The sequence below is a fragment of the Podarcis liolepis genome (genome assembly GCF_965112155.1).
Source record: "Podarcis liolepis genome assembly, chromosome: 3".
NCBI classification, from domain to species: Eukaryota; Metazoa; Chordata; class Lepidosauria; order Squamata; family Lacertidae; genus Podarcis; species Podarcis liolepis.
In genome coordinates this window covers 102,518,268-102,538,978 of record NC_139557.1, presented here as the reverse complement: position 1 = coordinate 102,538,978, position 20,711 = coordinate 102,518,268, and the positions used below count along the sequence as shown (strand labels likewise).

At 47.1% G+C, this 20,711-nt stretch overlaps 2 protein-coding genes across 9 annotated transcripts in view; both read left to right on the top strand.

Annotated features, from left to right (window-relative positions):
* THADA (THADA armadillo repeat containing) overlaps nt 1–10,675 on the top strand; it is a 155,604-nt gene extending 144,929 nt beyond the window's left edge. For all 8 annotated transcript variants that reach the window (XM_083494029.1, XM_083494030.1, XM_083494023.1 and 5 more), the window contains 2 exons: nt 6,816–6,970; nt 9,533–10,675. In XM_083494029.1, coding sequence (XP_083350155.1) covers nt 6,816–6,970; nt 9,533–9,907 — 530 coding nt within the window. In that variant the 3' untranslated portion in view covers nt 9,908–10,675. The remainder of the gene's footprint in view (nt 1–6,815; nt 6,971–9,532) is intronic.
* A 2,572-nt stretch (nt 10,676–13,247) lies between these two features.
* On the top strand, nt 13,248–20,410 carry ZFP36L2 (ZFP36 ring finger protein like 2). The gene is made up of 2 exons (XM_083494519.1): nt 13,248–15,896; nt 16,753–20,410. The coding sequence occupies exons 1-2, from the start codon at nt 15,492–15,494 to the stop codon at nt 18,277–18,279; spliced, it is 1,932 nt and encodes a 643-aa protein (XP_083350645.1). The 5' UTR covers nt 13,248–15,491; the 3' UTR covers nt 18,280–20,410.
* The last annotated feature ends 301 nt before the right edge of the window (nt 20,411–20,711 follow it).

Sequence of the window (20,711 nt, the reverse complement as noted above, 5' to 3'; positions counted from 1 at the left end):
CAACCTGTGTCTCTATCATTCACCTGAGAATGTTCACGGACAGAGCATCAATGCAGCATTCACTATTTAGATTGGGCTATGCCACTAACGGGACGCGGGTGGCGCTGTGGGTAAAACCTCAGTGCCTAGGACTTGCCGATCGTATGGTCGGCGGTTCGAATCCCCGCGGTGGGGTGAGCTCCCGTTACTCGGTCCCTGCTCCTGCCCACCCAGCAGTTCGAAAGCACCCCTAAGTGCAAGCAGATAAATAGGTACCGCTTTATAGTGGGAAGGTAAACGGCGTTTCTGTGTGCGGCACTGGTGCTGGCTCGCCAGAGCAGCTTCGTCACGCTGGCCACGTGACCCGGAAGTGTCTTCGGACAGCGCTGGCTCCCGGCCTCTTGAGCGAGATGAGCGCGCAACCCTAGAATCGGTCATGACTGGCCCGTACGGGCAGGGGTACCCTTACCTTTACCTTAATGCCACTAACATCTGTCTAGGTGGACCTTATGTATATTTTCATCAGATAATAAATGCAGTTTTCTTCATTATTTATAGTTAATCAGTTTGGGAATCGCCCCAAAAAGAAGCAATTTCCTCCCCCCCGCCCAATACACATTTCATTTTAGTTTCAGCCATTGTATAGTGCATTACTTAGTTACTTGGGTTCAAGCAGCCCAAATACAAATCCCTTTTGCATTGTGGTCAAAAAGTTGACATACTTTGGTCTGTGTATCAATTCCCTGGAGGTTCATATTTTTAATATGTTTTTTAGATTAAATGTTTTCTGTTTGCTTTTAATATTCCAAATACGTTTTTGTTTTCTATTTGACTGTATTGCTTTAACTTTTCCGTGCTTGCCAGCCTGAGCTCCCTGGGTGCAAGGGTAGCCTATAACAGGGGTCAGCAACCTTTTTCAGCTGTGGGCCGGTCTACTGTCCCTCAGACCATGTGGAGGGTCGGACTATATTTTTTGGGGGAAATATGAACGAATTCCTGTGCCCCACAAATAACCCAGAGATGCATTTTAAATAAAAGCACACATTCTACTCATGTAAAAACACCAGGCAGGCCCCACAAATAACCCAGAGATGCATTTTAAATAAAAGGACACATTCGAGAAGGCGAGTGGGCCACATCCAGCCCATGGGCATTAGGTTGCCTACACCTGGCCTATGAATTAAATTGTACTTTGCATCTTGGCTACTCAGCATTTGAGGGTTCTGAGAAAAGGTGGGACTTAAGAGCAGAAAGCAGCACTCCTGTTTACCAGATAGAAAACTGTTAGTATTTCCACTCTAATTCAACAGTTAAAAGTAGAAAATTCTACCTTCCACCCCCACTCTGGGTTGGTGGCTGGGACTACATAACCATCCAACCCAATGGCTTATTGAGCTTTAGGGAGGAGGAGTGGAGAGAAAGGAATTTGTAGTATCTGTGTGTGTTCCACTTAGGCTCCTGGTGATATTAATGAAGTGGTATTGGCACTGAAATACACATGGTTAAGTTTCGACAAGTAGTGTTTCTGGCTTGCAGAAATCTGTGCCAAGCAAAAAAAAAAAAAAGAAAAAAGAAAAAAAGAAGGAAACAAACTGGCAACTGAATTCCTGGCCCATATATTTTCCAGCATTATTTTCTGTTTCTAAACTCTTGTTATTCTCCAAAGCTTCTTTATTTGGGCTAGCAAACCATAGTAAATGGTGCCTCCCCCCCCCCCCCATCGACAGCTTCCAGTTAATACAAGTTTGGGTCTTCAAAAGGGGAGGGCAAATGAGATCCACGAAAATTCCTCAGCAGTGAAATTTAATAAATATTTTTAACAGCTAGTCAAACATGCAAGATATATTGAATTTCCCCCCTTGCTGAGTAACCAGGTTTTATGTAAGGTTATAAAAGAGGCAAGTGGTAAAATGTCCTAAACACGTCCTCTGTGGTATTCCTACTGGCGGCAATCATTTTGCAACAAAACCATATATATTTTTTAAAAAATACAAATACAGCATGGGAATTTTTATGCTATTTGTATTGAATTCTCTTAGCTGCTCTTATAGTTGAAAGGGTTTATTAAACCGTGCCATAGGAATGCGCAAGAGGGGTTTAAATCTGATTGATTTTTGTGTAGTCCTTTGTGCTGCCAATGTCACATCCCAGTAATTTTTGATCCGAAAACTCTTCCAACTGCACTATGGGAAATGCACATGGCGGGCTTGAGTGTCATTTGGGTTTGTGAGCTGCTGTCAAATGCCAGCAATGATTCAGAGGTCTGGGTTTCTCAGATTAATTTTTGAATTGGACTGGAGACCGATTCCATCTTCAGAATGGATCTGCAAAATATTCCTGGAGAGCACCAAGGCATGCCCAAAAGTGTCTCTTGGCTACAGCACAGGAATAAAATCTCTGGCCAGGGCCTAGAGACTCGGTGTCAATATGGCTTGAGGGTCATAGGCTGGTCCCTTCCACCTTCCTGACCTAATGAACAGTTGGGTTCATTAGGTTCAGTTGGGTTCAAAACTTCTTTAGGGAAGTTTTTAATGTTTGAAGCTGTACTGTTTTTAATATTCAGTTGGAAACCGCCCAGAGTGGCTGGGGAAACCCAGCCAGATGGGCGGGGTATAAATAATAAATTATTATTATTATTATTGGGTGGCAGAGAGGGCCCAGTCTGTCTCCTGAAGGCCTCAGGCTGTAGAGAAGTCCCCAATACTACTCTGTTGGACACACACTCCTTTGTGATCCAGCTTAGCATGCCTGGAGAACAGTAGTGGTCGGCTTGAAAGCAACTGCCCAACATATATATAACCCACATTGTTGTTGTTGTTTAGTCCTTTAGTCGTGTCCGACTCTTCATGACCCCATGGACCAGAGCACGCCAGGCCCTCATATGCCTGTTGTCTTTGTCCATGGAGTTTTCTTGGCAGGGATACTGGAGTAGCTTGCCGGTTCCTGCTCTAATAACCCACATACCAACCTATTTGATTTAGTACCTTAACTTAACTAAGATTGAACTGGCTTAAAATCAAGAGCTAAACTTAACTCAACCATGGTGGGTGTTTATAAGATGCTTATATGCCTAGACTGGTGTAATAATGTCCATGGGTAGGATCCTGAGAAAGTCAACTCCACTGATGAGTAAGATTTAAAAGTGCCCAGCCTTCTTTTATTGAATCCCATAGAATTATCTAACCACAGAAAAATTCCCCTAAAACTGTTTTTTTATATTTCTTGTTCTATTCCATTTCTGTGTTGTGCAATATGTGCATCATTGAAAAACCAATAAAATGAAAATAATTAATCTGAATGATTGCATTCCCTTCATCTTTCAGCTTTGCAGGGTGGGGAGGTTCTTCATTCAGAGAAGACTATGGTGATGCTTTTTGACCCATCGTTTTGTAAAGACCGAATTGGCCGCGCTCAGTATTTGTCCCAAATACGAGTGATGATAATCAGCTACGTCATGCTCAGAGTAGACCCATTGATTTCAGTAGTATGACTAACATTGGACATCACCGCAGATGTTCTTCAGCAGCAAACACTTCTTGGCGCCGAGATTAAATTATTTTACAATGCCTCGTATAAGCTAACAGGGAAGTAATTAGTAAACACAGAACATCAGAATTTCTTTCTTCGCAAATACCATTTTCAAAACTGCAGGTTATATATTATGCTTTCTTCAGCGTGCACAATATATCTGGCTCCTCAATATAGTTGAAAACAGCCTGTTGGTACATTCCTACAATTCTCCTTGGGGGGATGGGATTAAGAAGAAAAGGTTGTATATTTTTGAAGCCACATAGTATTCTACCAAGAGAAATGTTTACATATGGCATGATCAAAAGTCTTCTGGTATATGAATATGTGTGTGGGAGGTCTTGCTCTACATTAAATGGATTAACAAAGACGACTCAAAAAATTGTAGTTCCTACCTTTTCTTTTTTTAAAAAAGTTCTTCCTGAAGCTTAAAATACCTGTGTCTTTTTTTTTGGAAAAAGGTTTTTAAATCTTCCATTGTTTTTATTTGAAGTGTGTGGTATTCATGCTTAAGCTTTTTATGTAATTGCTGGGTTGAAGAAACAAAGGATGGCCTGTACTTTAACCATTTAAATAGCTTGCTTTTTGCACTTTAGAACTCCCACCTTCTACAACTCTGGAACCTGATAAACAAGACATTTGATAGTTTATGATTTTTATATTAAACAATCCACTATAACTTCCCCTTCACAGACCACCAAATTTTGGACTTCCTTTAAACTTTTCTGTGTTGGCTGTTGGTTGGTTGCTGGTTCTTTCGGGAGACGGGTTTAAGAAGGATATAGGATATATAGAAGGATCTGGCAACTTCTGTTTCAGTGTATCTGAAGAAGTGTGCATGCACACGAAAGCTCATACCAAGAACTAACTTAGTTGGTCTTTAAGGTGCTACTGGAAGGGTTTAAGAATGTTTTGCTTAATAGCCCGGATTCTTAACAGTTTCAGCATAAATGATTTGAGATGAGATGTAAGGAACAGTTGGACTTTATTGTAGGCCACAATAGAACTTAATTAAAGGGGGAGTTGTTACAATAAACAGATTAAATTAACTCAGAAGGAGGTGCAATTTGCAAGCCATAGCTGCTGCTCTGTTGCAGGCAAATTTGCCAGCTCAAATGTTGAACTTTAGAAATAGGTTCTGCAGAAATGATGGTCCTGTTCGGCCACGTCTTTTCCTGCATCTTCCTTTACTATAGCTTTGCTCCCTCAATTCATGGAGTGGGGGGGAGGGCATTGCTTTAGCCTCGCTCTGCCAGTCCCCCACATACATGAATGGAATATCCAACTACTGCCTGTGCTTGAGCAGCTGGTATAATCATAATCATCATAATCATCATAATTTATTTATACCCCACCCATCTGGCTGGGTTTCCCCAGCCACTCTGGGCAACATCCAACAAAATACAGTCATACCTCGGTTTACAGATGCTTCAGGTTGCGTTTTTTCGGGTTATGGATCACCGAAACCCGGAAGTACTGGAATGGGTTACTTCCGGGTTTGGGCAGTTGTGCATGCGCATAAGCGCTGAATCGCAACCCACACATGTGCCGACGTGACGCTGCGGGTTGCGGACGCTGCGGGTTGCAAATGTGCATCCCACACTGATCACGTTCGCAAACCGAGCGTCCACTGCATTAAAATACAATAGTCCTTCATATATTAAAAGCTTCCGTAAACGGGGCTGCCTTCAGATGTCTTCTAAAAGTCTGGTAGTTGTTCATCTCTTTGACATCTGGTGGAAGGGCATTCCACAGGGCGGGCGCCACTACTGAGAAGGCCTTCTGCCTGGTTCCCTGTAACCTAATTTCTTGCAGTGAGGGAACCACTGCGCTGGACCTCAGCGTCTGGGCTGAATGATGGGGGTGGAGATGCTCCTTCAGGTATACTGGACACATTGTATATGTATATGTACCGTGGTACCTCGGGTTAAGAAATTAATTCATTCTGGAGGTCCGTTCTTAAGCTGAAACTGTTCTTAACATGAGGTATCACTTTAGCTAATGGGGCCTCCCGCTGCCGTAGCGTCATTTCTGTTCTCATCCTGAAGCAAAGTTCTTAACCCGAGGTACTATTTCTGGGTTAGCGGAGTCTGTAACCTGAAGCGTCTGTAACCTGAAGCATCTGTAACCCGAGGTACCACTGTATATTGGTTTGGTTGATTTCTTGATTCAAAACAGGAAAATCACCTATTTGGGGTGTTTTGCCTACGCTTGCTGAAAGGTGCATACGCAAGTAGCGTTCATCTGTGTTTTCTGACAGCTACACCTGACAGCTTGCCCATGAGAGTAAGATGATTTGGGACAGAAAATGAAACTGTCCTGAAGGGACTAGACTCTGAGATTCAAGTCTTACATATGACACCTAAGCTGAGCATTAAAAGCCGATGAATTTCTCCATCCCAGTGGCCAACTTATTATTATTACTCTTGGTATATTTATTTATTAAATTTATATCCCACTCTTCCTCCCAAGAGAGTGAAGGGTGGCCAAACACTTTGGTGATATATATATATATCAGAAAAACTCTTCACAAGCTCAAGAGGTCAAGACACGAAAGCTTTAGCAACTAATCCACACTTAATGACCCTCCTAAGTGGTACTCAGAATATCACTCAAGAAATCACTCAAGATATCCCTCTAGTAATTAAGGAACAAAAGAAGAAAAGTCACACTAACCTGGGAACTCCCTCTCTGCCCAGAACGTCGGAGGCTATACACCACACCCCCTCAACAGTATTTATAGGAACTCAAACACTGAGATCCTGCTCTGTTCCAGTAACAAGAAGCCGAAAGCACCAGCCTGAAGATGACGAGTGAGACCTCGTCGAAACGTCGCCTAGACACCCCAACTCTTACACGGGAAGACACCCGAAGACACCAAAACCTGCATTCCTGTACCCGTGAAAATCTACGAAAGCATATATATATATATATATATATATATATATATATATATATATATATATATATTAAATATATATATTATAAATAATCAAAGAACATGTTTGAAACAATTAAAATAGTTTTAAAAACCTAAAACCAGCTCATCATTAAAAACATTTAAAACAGTCACATACAGCTCATAATTTCAAAGTTACCTGAAACTATGTCAGCCATCAAATGCCTACTCCTTGTCACTAAATTTTAACATATTTTAAAAGTTGAACAATGGCAGCCAATTTTTTTTAAAAGGTTAATAAAGGGGTTTTGATTTGCATAATCTTAACAATTCCTGTGTTTTTCTTTTTGAGCATAATACATGTTTATATGGATACGCTTAGAGAACCATCTTCACTTTCTCCCTGCAGAGCTTGGCTTCCAAGTGGTGAATGCAGCAATGGCCATGGATTTAACATTTTTTATATTGTGTGAACTGCTGCAGCAGTGGGAGCAGACCGGCGCTGGGGTCTTAATCTTACTGGAGTGGCTGCTAGGAAAAGAAGATTTAGAGACTACAACCTTCGTAAGTCAGCTAACCAGTGCTTGACCACAGCTTGGGTTTTTCAGTGCAATCAATTGGCTTTTTGCAGGATTTCTTTCAAGGTCGCATGGAAGCATGCTTTTGGAACGCAGAAGAGATGTTAACATCGGAACCATGTTTTGCTTTCTAAAAAATGTGATACCAATTCAGTCATTGTACCATTCACTTATGAATGTGAATAATGTCCACTCTTGGTTCATAAAGCCGGTTTCTCTGGGCATCACATTTTAACATGTTAGAATAGAGTCGCCCAAGCTGGGTGTGTGAGAAGGGACCAGGAAACAGAAGGCACACCATGGATTTTTTGCACACATGTGTACTTCTGAACCAGCCTTTGTGGGAATGGTGAGGGTAGTAGGAGAGGATATATCAATTAAATATTATCCTTCCTCACGCTAATGAGCTAATAGCAGAGCACATTCCCTTGTACATTGCAGGAAACTAGTTGATAGATTCGAGATAATCAGTTGAATTAAGCAATCCAGTCTGGCTTGTCCAGATTGTATTGTTCCTGGTAAATCCCTCTAGTTCCCTCTTAAAAACAATAATGACACAACAGTCTTCTTTTAAAGGAATGATGAGGTTTACTTACACTCAGTTCGCAGTATGGTCCTGAGCGCAGGCTTTATCTTGTAGTTACAGTTTCCGAGAAAAGTGTGGGTTCTGGTGGCTGAGAGCCAGCAGACAGCAAAAGGGCAAAATGTAGACAAGGCATCAAGAGAGTCAAGAGGAAGGTGGCTGCGTGGCTAGCCCTTTGGTAGAGTCACGCCCATCTACTTGGTCACACACACGGGGAGGATGCTCCAGACCAGGTGTGACAGGAAGTCCTCCTGGCTGGAGCAACTCTGTCCACCCTGGCCAAACAGGAAATGTTGTATTTGACTGCTTCAGTGATGTTACATCCCACAGCCTTTTATGTGCAGTGCAATAAACATCCACACAAAATTTGCCCTTCGTGCAATGTTACTCCGGGATGAATTTGAAGACCATATCAAATCCCTTCATTTGAGCCTGTTGAAAGTTACTGAAACTGAAGCATCCCCATCACACTTCTAGTAAACCAGCCAGCACAATCTCTTCACTGTGTGCAGGTATTATAGCACAGAGGTGCACAACACCTGATACATGAACGTGCTATAAAACTTTTCATAAGCTGTAGGTTAGCATATCTGTTTGATGCTCTTCTGCTCTTTGAAGACTCATGTAGTTTTCACTTTTTAAAAATCCACCCAAACCTCTTTACAAAACAATACAGGCAAATCCCCATTTATGCGGGGGCTAGGGACGCGGGTGGCGCTGTGGGTTAAACCACAGAGCCTAGGACTTGCCGATCAGAAGGTCGGCGGTTCGAATCCCCACAACGGGGTGAGCTCCCGTTGCTCGGTCCCTGCTCCTGCCAACCTAGCAGTTAGAAAGCATGTCAAAAGTGCAAGTAGATAAATAGGTACCGCTCCAGCGAGAAGGTAAACGGCGTTTCCGTGCGCTGCTCTGGTTCGCCAGAAGTGGCTTAGTCATGCCACATGACCCGGAAGCTGTACGCCGGCTCCCTTGGCCAATAAAGCAAGATGAGCGCCGCAACCCCAGAGTCGGCCACAACTGGATCTAATGGTCAGGGGTCCCTTTACCTTTATGTTCCGAGGCACTATGCAAATCATTGAAATCACGTATATTTGAAGCACCGTTGGAGAAAGATGCAAACACCCTCTGGAAACCATTGGAAAACCCTTTAAAAAAACAGCAGCACTTACCAGACTCCCTCCAAACCTCCTTGTTCAGATTCCAAATGAAGAGTTGCCTGTACAGTATTCTGCTAGGCACATTTAACTTTGTGAAATACAGTAGGATTTCACTGAACAGCAAGCTGACTCTGTACAGTGGTATCTCAGTTTATGAACTTAATTCGTTCCGGAAGTCAGTTCTTAAACCAAAGCCGTTCTTAAACCGAGGCGCACTTTGCATAATGAGGCCTCCCGCCGCCGGTGCCCTTCCACCGTTCAGATTCCATTCTTAGGTAAAGTTCGCAAACCAGGACACCGCTTCTGGTTTTGCGGAGTTCGCAAACCGAATTGTTTGTAAACAGGGATGTTCTTAAACCGAGGTACCACTGTATATCTCAAGCAGACATATCTTAATGTTTCAAGGCAACTTTTAATTTCCATTATTTAAATAAATACAATCATCTCATGCGCAATAATTCTAGATATAGTTCCATTTCATTTTTACCTGAGCAATTTCATGAGATTCAGTGTGGCCATTGAACTATGCATGCCTGTGGCAGCAAGAGCTGCAATACTGCCTGCACCAGGGGGGAGAAGGAAGGCAGTCAGATGAGTTTGCCTCCTGCACTTTGCAGGAGAAGTGATATTGACATCAAAAAGGGTATGCATACAGTGTCCACCGAGTGGCTTACTTCCAAGTCAACGTGCATAGATGCCTTGCTTAAGACTGAGCAATTTTTTTCTGGTGCATGTGAACAATTTTGCATAGGGGTTGTTTATCTCATACCATTGCCAATACATTGATTATTGCTGGTTTTACGTGCAGGTGGAAAATGACTATCTGTTTGACAAAGGAGAAGCAAATTTCTGGGCTGAGAAATTAACGAAGGTGCGTCAGCTGCGTAAACACCTCTTCCTGCTCATACCAGTGACTCATGTCAATCCATGTGATCAAGGAAAGTTGCACCAGTTGGCAACATTAGCATCTGATCAAGCCAAACATGTGACCCAGCTTCTTGGAGAAATGCCTTCAGCTCCTGAATTTTCCCGATCTTCGGAACTCACGCAATTAACTATTCGGAAGGAAAGAATATCCACTTGCCTTAAAATACTAAGCTTGCTCGAAGCTGGAAATGACACGTGCAGAAAACTTGAAAACACAAATGCGTATGATTTGCTCACTGCCGATTACAACTTGTGAACCACACTGTGAAGGCAAAAACAGGTCATAAATGTGAACAGCGTTGTAGGAATAAGTCCTAGATAGTCCGTACTTCAATCCCTTGAATCTCCATCCAACTTTCTGCTGGCGAATGCTTCTCTGAATGCTCTCATAAGCAGAGTTTTTATTGCAGCTGTTGTAGGAAGCAAAGCTGCTAAACTGTTTCTTCCCATGCACTGCATGCTGGCCACCTGCTGATACAATTTGCTGATTTTACCCCACGAGCTGCTCTTGTTCTTTGACGTTGCAGTTCATATTCCTTTTCTCATTGTGCTTCAAGACCCATTCACAGACAAATCTCAAAGTTCTAAGACTTTAAGAGTTCAAAACTTAATTCTGTTTCCAACCATGACGGAAAACGCCTTTTCCAAAAGCATTCTTTCCCTACGTAGACACAAATACAAGCTTTTCCACAAATGCAACTACTTGATTACCCTTGTAGCTTGAGCGATTCAGTATTAGAATACTATCATTTGTGCTTTCAGCTCAAAAGCTGTTCACCTGTACATGAAAAGTATGATACCCAGCATGAAACATGCCTCCACACTCCCAATCAGTCAGCAAATGGCCAGGAAAGAAACAGTTCAGTACTACCTAACCACAGAGATTAGTCATTCTTCCGAAGGGCCTGCATCTCAGAAATTTCCTTGAGAGATCAACCAAGGTTGACTGCACCCTCTTAATAATGGTCATTAAGTTTAATGTCCTTCACTGTTATTTTTACATTAAATGTTTTGTACCAGGTTATATTGCCTCGCTGAAATTATTTTTCACATAGGTTAAGCATTGCCTCTGCCCTACAATGCTCCCCATTGCTGATTCCCTCCCCCCCAGCCCCCGCCCCGATAGCTGGGAAGTGTAGGATGAAAAAGACAATTTTTACCTTTTTAGCATGAGAATACAATTTATACACCATGTTGCAATGCATACTGGATACCAATTTGATGCTTTGCAAAGTGATTCGCAGTGTCTGAATGCTAACATCATACATATCAAAGAAAACTCAGTTGGAAAGCCTGCACCTACAAAATTATTATGATTAGTTCTTTATAACACCTTCCGGTATCTTTATTTTCTCCATACCATGTTCTAAATGCCCCAGCAGATGGCGCCCTAATACGTATTTTGTTACTGAACCATAAAATAGACCAAGCTGCTGAGGTTTGTTTGCCTACTACAGTAACCTTGCCACATGCCCATGCTGCCGAGGGCAAACAAAGCCCTCTCACTGTCCTCATCCCTAAGAGGAATGTATCTCCAACAGGATATATTGGGCAAGGACCGTAGCTCAGTGGTGGAGTATCTGCTTTGCATGCAAAAGGTCTCAGATTCAATCCATGAATGTCCACTTAGAACTGGGTGGGAGCCTTGTCAGAAATCCTGGCCTGTTGCTGCCAGGCTGAGTAGACGTTACAGAGCTAGAGAGAGCAATGGTGCGACTCAGCACAATGCAGTTTTCTGTGTGTTCCCTCTTCTGCGCCCCAGTAAAATTTCACAAACATCCCTTTTGGTGATGGGGAACCTGAACAGTTGTAGAAAACAGCAATATTGTCTCGTTAGTAGCAATATTGTCTATACAGGTACTAGTTTACAGTTCAGTGGCACCCTCCCTGTGGAACGCCCTCCCATCAGATGTCCATGAGATAAGTAACTGTGCAATCTTTGGAAGGCATCTGAAGGCAGCCCTGTTTAGGGAAGTTTTTAATGTTCAATGTTTTATTATGTTTTTGTATATGCTAGAAGCCACCCAGAGTGGCTGGGGCAACCCAATCAGATGGCGCAGGGTACAAATACCACCATCTGGCAGCCTGTCCTAACCATGTTTTGTTGGAATGAAGTCATTGCCTTATCAAACGTGAAGCAAATCTCACTTGGCCACTTATTCATGCAGAAATAAAAGGAAATTCATTCTAATCATACTTCTGAAGTATATCCACTTTATTTGACTGAATACATTTTATTTGAAAAACCATAAAGTATTAATTGTTGAACCAATTCTGTTGCTTAAAATTGCTGTTTCACCTCCCTCTTTTTAAGTGTCACTTAACTTTGTACTCACATAACTTTTAATAGTAGGCTGTGAGCATTAAACTTTCATATAATCGGCAAACCTTGGCTACACTTGGCATTGTTGAAGATGTTAACAAAATGGGAAAGGGCCGTAGTGGTTTCAGCTTAAGTAGAATTAGGAAACCCCAGAAAGGCGGTTAATTAATAAACAAAAGAGCTGCAAGAAAGAAACAGCCTTATCGCTGTATGGCTTTAAGCTGTGTAATATCCCTTTAGTTTATAGATAGCAAATAATGGTACATGATCTTGTATGCGTTTCATCACACCACGAGTTACTGTATAACTTTTCAATCAGAAACTTTTAAACCTTAAACAGCAGCTGTAAAAGAACAAAAGTCTACCCCAGAGTAGCTGTCCGTTGAGTACTTACTCAAGGTCGGTTATCTTAAGTATTGGCCTGGCTAACTGTTGATTATAGATTGATCTTTGCCTGGCTTACTTATTTATTTTAAGTGAAGGGGAATTCTCAACTTTGAAGCCAGAGCTTAGGTCAAAATTGTTGGCTTATTTCGTCCCCCCTTCCCGCAAGTGGGAGATGCCATTATGTCACTCTGAGTAGACCCAAGGGGTGGCAGGTAACAATAGTTCAGCTATGTAGGGGTTCTTTTGCAAGTTGATAAACCAAGATTAAACCCAACTCCCTCCCCCGACGCGCTTCCTCAATAAATGAAGGCTGCGTTCCTCTTACGGGATGCAGGCGCTAGGGGGTGGCCGCCTCCTTCAGGAACTATTTCTGGCCCGCATGTCAACTTGTCACGTCCGCTTCTGGACTGGCAATGCAGTTCCTCGGCCGTAGCCGCAAAGCGTTGCAATTGCCAAAGAGATTAGTCTGAAAGGTGAGGGCGAGGGTTTGTTTTCCTTTTTTCTGCCGTGGCGCAGGACCAGCGACCGCTTGGGGCGCCTGCTTGCGCGCCCTCGCCTGGGGGCTTTTGTTTTCCAAACTTCCTTCTCGGCGCAGAGCCGAGGGAGAGCTGCGGAGCCTCCCCAGAACGAGCTTCCACTCGCTTTATTTGTGCGGGTGGAGGAGGTTTTTCTTTGCGCGCGGCGAGTCCGCTCCGAGAGTTGCTGGAAACGCCCCCCGCCCGGCCGCCCCCGCTTTGCAGGAGAGGCGCTTCCGGGTGGGAATGAGCCGAAGTAACGGGAGGAGGAGGAGGAGCCAAGGCTGTAGCCTTAGGGCGGCGCGCGCGCGCGCACACACACACGCACGCGCTTGCGGAGCGGCCGCCTCCTGTAAGGAGGAAGCAGGGCACCAAATGGACGCGGCGGGCGGGCGGGCAGCGCCGTCAACTCGCCTGCCAGTGGGCGCAGCTTGGTGGCTAGCGCGCCCCTGGATGTGGAGAGCCTCGCCGCACAGCCGCTTCTTCCGAGGCAGCCGCTTGAAAGGAAGATCAAACGGCGGCCTCGCCTTTGTAAACCAGTCAAGGGCAAGAAAAGTGAGAGGGGGGGAGGTCAGGGCGCCTGACACTTTCCGCTTTGCTCCCCACATGGATGCAGCCCGGCGCTCAGTGGATGCAGGCATTGTGGTGAGCCTAGGCGCAAGGAAGCGCAGCTCCGACGGCAACAAGTCCTTCCCGCATCCGCCCACAAGCCTGCCTGTCCTTCTCTGGGAACTGGGTCGAGCTCGCATGTCAATGCGCACAGGCCAGGCTCGCTTGTTCTTGCGTAAGATGCTGAGCTGGTCTGCGAGTGGGGGAGCTTTCCCCCGCTGCTACAGTAAAAGGAGCGATGAGAGTCAGCCTTCCCAAAGAGGGGCCGAATTACGCACTGCTTGGTAGGCAAAGCGAGTTCCAGATGGGGCGGGCGCACTTGCTCTGGGAACAGCGCGCCCCGTTGCACGCCGTGGGGCTTCCTTCCTACTGCGCTGCGCGCGCCCCTGTACTTTCCCCCCGCAAACGAGCGCGGAACTCATCGGCGCGCGCATTCCAAGCTCTCCAAGCCACCGGGTTGAATTCATTAACTGGGACCAAAGTGTGGAGAGACTCCATTGCCGCGGCGGAGGGACTTGGGGAGGCGGAAGGGGGAGGCTGCGCAGCTCTCCCTCTTTTTTGGCGGGGGTCCAGAGGGAAGGGGTGGGGCTGGGCAAGGCGAGCGCCGGCGCGCGGTCCCGCAGCTGTGCTGCGTCAGCCCGGCCCTCCCCTGGCCAGGCGCAGCGGCGAGCGGGGAGTTTGAGGCTGTGTGTCAAAGGACGAGGCGCTGGCTGCGCCAATCGGATCACAAGACCTTGAGCGGCTGCCAAGTCTGGGAACTAGTCGGCAGCGGGACGGTCGCACGGGCTGGGGCTTCTCTTGAGCAACAAGGAACCCAGCAGCTGAGGAGTTAAAGCGCCCTTTCTTCTTTCTCTTGCAAACATCACACACCCCAGCGGGCAGCGGTGGTGCCGTCCAGCCAGTTACACGGCCAGGCGGGCAGCCTTTGTTCCCAAAACCTGTTGCGTGGCACAAGGTCCCTTGATTGGGCGGGAGGAAGAGGAGGAGTTGTAGGGGCGTCCCATTTCACTCCCAGGCCCTTTGATGCTTCGCTGCGAGCTTCCCGAACGGCTCAGCGGGGGTGTGAAACTGGCAGGAAAGCCCAGTGCCAGCGTGTGTTTACTTGAAAACTTCCGAGCCGTGCAAGGAGCTGGGCGGGCTTCGTGCAAAGAGGGCGGCCGATCCTCCGCGCGGAGTGGTGGGGGAGAAACCCAATCTGGAGAGAGCATGGCCAGGGGGGCTCTCTGTGTACGTCAACGCTGCCTAGACCTGGAGTGCAATCGTGTCTTTACGCCCCGTGCTGCATGATGCAGCAGAAAATTGCACTTTGGGTGCAGACACCGAGCCAACATGCATTGCTACTCAAAGACCTTTTGTCAAGTAGCAATTGTTTCGTAATTCACCCACGTGATGCAAGCACCCTGCAACCCGAGCCTATGCGTGTTTACTCAAAGTAAGCGCCGCTGAGTTCAACGTGCACAGGGGCTGCGGTCTCGGCGCACAAGCCTTGCGGAAACCCATTCCTCTTCATACTACAAACCTGAGGTTAAGCAGGTGTAGGAGCCACGCTGCATTCTCGAGCAAACTGCGTTCGTGCTTTGCCGGCGGTTAAACTCATGGGAGTTTCCTGTGCACATGGCGTTTATTGCAAGCCTCGCGGAAACTGCGCCTCCCATAACTAAGCAAGCCTTTTGTATACAGAATGCATTGTGCAAAATAAGCCAGCCTTATAGGATGTCTTCCCTGGTGCATGTTCCGATGAGAAAAGTAAACTTGCACCCTTGACTGCGTATATTGGCCGCGCTTATAGAGAGGGAACAGTACCTTCTCTATGCGAGCCAGCGAGCCTCCAGCGCGTGCCTAGCACAGCAAGGACTGGGGGGAACCGATCGCTTTGCGCGGCCTTAAGACTTTCTTTGGCGAACGCGACCCTTCCCGAGACCTCGCCCCCTCCTTTCTGGATCACTTCTCCAACTTGCCCCACCTCCCTCCTCTCCCGGCCGCTGAAAGAAAATTGGCGGCGCCCAATGAGAAGGAGCGCCGAGACAAAAGAGGCAGGGCTAGGCTGGGTGGGAGGGGAACCTCTGGGTGCTGTTGCTGGGAGACCCCGGCCGGGTCAGTGTTGGGTCCCTCCCCGCTGTCCTGGCGTTTATATATGGGGCGTGTACGGCAGTCGCGGAGTTCCAGCACTCGAGATAGCTGCGGCCGCCGCTTTGGCTGGGCACCCGCTTCCCCATCTCGGTTGGGAAATTGATTATATAGACTTTTTCAGCTCTCAAGCAATCCGCCCTTTCCTATCCAGTCGTGGCTCACCCAAAGCTTCCGAGGAAAGTGGGATCTTTCGGTCCTTCCTGCATTTCCGACCATTACAGGATCTAGAAATGTCTACAACACTCTTATCTGCCTTCTACGACATCGACTTCTTGTGCAAGGTAAGGGCAGGGAAGCTCGCGCTCTTGTCTCTCTACCAGGGAGCTGAAATAGTTCAGAGAAGTTTTGGCGCAAAACTGGTTTGCAGAAAGACCCTGTCCAAGGCTGCAATCCTGTGCACGGTTACTTGGGAGCGAGTCTGACTGAACCCCGTGGGACAGACTCCCTGCTAAACATGCAGAGGAACGAGCTGCAGGAACGGCTTTGTTCTGCAACAAGTTGCGAGGGGGAAGATTAAAACTTTTCTGCTCTCAGTAACTTCCCAGGGAACCTGCTGCTCCCTGCTGCTCGTGCATCTCTTGTAGCCTTTCGCTTTGTAATGGAGGGAGGTGACAGCGAAGAAGGGCATATTTCCAGTGGAGTGCCTGTTGTTGTCCTCAGTTGTTGTTGTTGTGATTATTCCCGTGTACGTGTGGGGTGGGTGTGTTTTAAAATAAAAACTACCATGGCAGATGTGTGGAAGCTGAAGCTTGCTACTGCAAGGTCCGGCTGTGTTGAATCGGCACTCTTTCGTGCAGCCCCTCCGGATTGGTGGGAGGGGTTTCGGAGCACCCCTCGAAAAGTTTTAAATTGCAGGTAGCTGCTTGGAGCGGGAGGGGAGGGAGCCTTGACAACCAAGACCGCATGGATACGCGATTGGAGCTGGCGGGGGCTCCTCTTGGGCGATTCCGCTGAGGAAGGACCCTTGTGGTTGGTGCAGAAAAGAGACAGAGAGGTGCTGGAGACTTGCAAGCCCCTGTCCTTTCCCCAGGCTCCCGGCAGTCACGGTGCACCGTTTTTTCCCCTTTTTCTTTTCTTTCTCCCTCCCTTCTCTGCCCCGTTCTCCCCTTCTCCCCCACCCTCCCTTCTGGCTCCCAGACCGAGAAATCCCTGAGCAGCATGCTGGACAAGAAGGCGGTGGGGAGCCCCGTGGGCACTTCGCCCAGCTCCAACTTCGCGCCGGGCTTCCTGCGGAGGCATTCGACCAGCAACCTGCAGGCTCTGGCTAACGGCAACGCCAAGTTCCCGGCGGGCTCGCCGTCGCCTTCGCCCTCTTCCTTCGGCGGCCTCAAGGAGCCTGGCACCGGAGGAGGAGGAGGCGGCGGCGGCGGCGGAGGGAGCAGCAGCCCCACCACCGCCTTGCTGAACAAGGAGAACAAGTTCCGAGACCGCTCGTTCAGCGAGAATGGCGAGCGCAGCCAACACCTCATGCAGCAGCTCCAGCAGCAGCAAGTGGTGGTGGTGGCGGCTTCTTCGGCGGGGAAGGGCGGCGGCGGCAACGGCGGAGGGGGCGGCGGGGCTCCCATCAACTCGACGCGCTACAAGACGGAGCTGTGCCGGCCCTTCGAGGAGAGCGGCGCCTGCAAGTACGGCGAGAAGTGCCAGTTCGCGCACGGCTTCCACGAGCTGCGCAGCCTGACGCGCCACCCCAAGTACAAGACGGAGCTGTGCCGCACCTTCCACACCATCGGCTTCTGCCCCTACGGGCCGCGCTGCCACTTCATCCACAACGCCGACGAGCGCCGCCCCGCGCCCGCCAACGGCAGCGGCGCCAACCCCGCGACGCCGCAGCACCAGCCGCCGCCCCACCAGACCAGCGCGCCGCCCCCGACGCACAGCGGCGGCGGCCACCACCACCCTCTGCACCCGCCGCACGCGGGAAGCACCGGCGACCTGCGCGCCTTCGCGCCCTCCGCCCGCGACCACCCGCTGGCGGGCGGCGGCTTCGGCATCCCCCACCCTCGAGGCGGAGGAGGAGGGGACAGGCCCAAACTGCACCACAGCCTCAGCTTTTCCGGCTTCTCGGCGCATCACCACCAGCACCACCACGGAGGGGCGCCGGGCGGCTTGGAAGCGGCCGCGGCCGCGGCGGCAGCCTTGCTCCTGGAGAGCCCCGGCGGGTCTCGCACGCCGCCGCCTGCGCGCTCCTCGGGCGGCTCGTACTGCGACGAGCTGGTGGCCTCCCCGCCGTGTGCCAACAACGCCTTCGCCTTTTCGGCGGGCCAGGAGCTGGGCAGCCTCATCGCGCCGCTCGCCCTCCACGCGCCGCCGCCTCCCCCTCCGGCCGGCTGCTTCGCCAACGCGGCTGCCACCGCCACCTTCTACCGCTGCCACCAGCAGCCGGGCGGAGGAGGAGGCGGCGGGGCGGGAGGAGGAGGAGGCGGGAACTGCTGCCCGCCGCCCGGCCCTCCGGCCTCGCCTCCTTTCACCTTCCAGCCTTTGCGCCGCCTCTCCGAGTCGCCCGTTTTCGACGCCCCGCCGAGCCCTCCGGATTCCCTGTCCGACCGAGAGAGCTACCTGAGCGGCTCCCTCAGCTCGGGCAGCCTCAGCGGCTCGGAGTCGCCCAGCCTGGACTCGGGCAGGCGCCTGCCCATCTTCAGCCGCCTCTCCATCTCCGACGACTAAGGAGGCGCCGGGAGAAAGTGGGACTTTGGGGGCGCAGAGGGCAGGTGTCCTATGGTTGTCAATCTTTGGGGACCCCTGCTTTTTTTTTTTGGAAGGGAGGGTCCCTCGTTGGGCAAGCTACCCCCTTTCCCCTCTTCAATGCCCCCTATTATTTCCCTGCCTTCTCACCAGGAGCAGAGACTGCAGCAGCCTCCAGATACTAGCCAAGCTCGCACAGACCCTTTTCTGTTTTCTCCCCCACACTTTTTTGTGTGTTCCTTTTTAAGCAAGAGAAATCCTTTTGATTGCTGAGCAAATTCAGAGAGGAGACAGGAAAAAAGAAGCTTCCCCCTGCCCCCCCCCTTATCAAGAGCTGAACAAATGCCAGTTTGTGAAAGGGCAAATGATGTCATCAAGAGAACAATCTTATTTTTATATATCTAAAGAGACTGGAAGGAGAGGATTTCTCCCCCCCCTTTTTTTTAGACTAGGTTATAAATGTGCAGCAGCAGCCATTCCATCTTTCAAGTGTGTTTTATGGGGAGGGGAGGAGACAAAGGGTAATAATAAAGCATTAGCAAACAGTTCTGCCCAATCCTACTCCCCCAGGAATCAACAATCATTCTGGAGGCCTATGAACTCTGCATTCCAGGTCCCTCCAGATCGCTATACAATAACAAAAAAAGAATTTAAAGTAAGGAGTGTGGGGGTTTTTTTGCCTTTCAATCAAATTTAAAGTAAATATACTAAATGTATAAGCTTTTAAAAGAAAAATCCAACATCCTGCCAAGAATATGCCTTGATAACACTCTAGTTTTTTTATATATATCTTATATATATTATAACATGCTAAAACTTCCATTCCAAAGTTTAATATTGGTTCCATTGCCACCACTTAGTGGATGTTTGGCTTAGAACAATTTTTTTGTTGCTTTATTTGGAAGCATTCAACTGAATTTAGTTTGTAATTGTTGGAGAATAACTGCTGATTTTTTAATTTTTTTTAGCTGAGTTGATTGCACAAGTCACTGCACAACTCAATATGAAACTATTTAACTTATTTATTATCTTGTGAAAAGTATACATTGGTAATTTGTTCATACTGTATTTATCGGGTATGATGAAAAGCAATAGATATATATTCTTTTATTATGTTTAAATTATGATTGCCATTATTAATCGGCAAAATGTGGAGTGTGTTCTTTTCACAGTAATATATGCCTTTTTGTAACTTCACTTGGTTATTTTATTGTAAATGAGTAAAATTCTTAATTTAAGAGATTGTATGTAATATTTATTTCATTAATTTCTTTCCTTGTTTACGTAAATTGAAAGATTGCATTGGCCTTTTTTTATATAGAAATCTGACTCAATGCTGTGGAAGTAGTTTTGAGAAATTTCAATGGGTTGTGTTTTTTTTTAGAATGTACAATGGTTGTAACCCGTCCAAGTTTAAACCTACTTTGCAATCAGAATTTAAAGTGGCAAAACCTAATTCAAACTTTTAAAATTAACCAAAAAGTATTCGTGTTGCCTAACTTCACCAATCACACTGTGATAGTTAAAAAGTATGTAGCAATAAAGATGGGGGGAGGGGGGAGCCCAGTATTACGTCCCACAGTGCCTTCATAAGGGTCCATGCTTGCCTTAAATCTTCCTCAACCAAATGAGTATTTTCTTAATGCTTGAGAATTTGAATGTAGGGCTGGGGGTTTTAACTACATGAAATTGTACCACTCGTGTAAGTAAGGAGGCCACATTTGGGACCTGAACCTGTAAATGTGTTCAGGATCATATCTTTTACAGTTCCAAAACATGAAACTTTGTGTTTGGAAAAAAAGTCAGGAGTTATACAAAACTTTCATGGGAGGGTGAATGGATGAATGAGCAGTACCTTTTTTTTATTGAAAAAAGAAAAGAAAACGTACATAGGTACAGATTCAGCACTATGTACTCTTTGGACTACTTTAACATAAGAAGTATGTTTTGAATGTAACTAGAAGATAAGTCAACTTGAGTTGTAATATATTTTGGAGAGTCAGTTCACTACAAATTTGGAGTGCGAGACTGTAAACTTTGTACTGTAAATGTTTTGTAGTTCTCCCAATAAAAACTCTTGAGGAAAAAAAAATCCCAAGCTATTAAAAGCCAATGTCTGCAAGGTGGTGGTTCTTTATTAGTTCTGCCCTATCAGTATGGTGTCTTAGCTACAGATTAACCTGGTTTTGAACTGCAGAATCGCTCCATTCCTGCAGAAATGCTTGGGAGGCTGCCAAAACCAATAAACTTTTGTTCCAGAAGGTTCCAAGGTACTATTTCAAACCACACACAGTCCTGTATACATCCAACTTTTGAAAGGGGGGAGGAGAGAGAAACTGGCTTTCCTTGGTGATCTTTAGAGCTGCTGATTTTTTTACAAAAATAGTGATCAGCTTATTAATATAAAGGAAGTC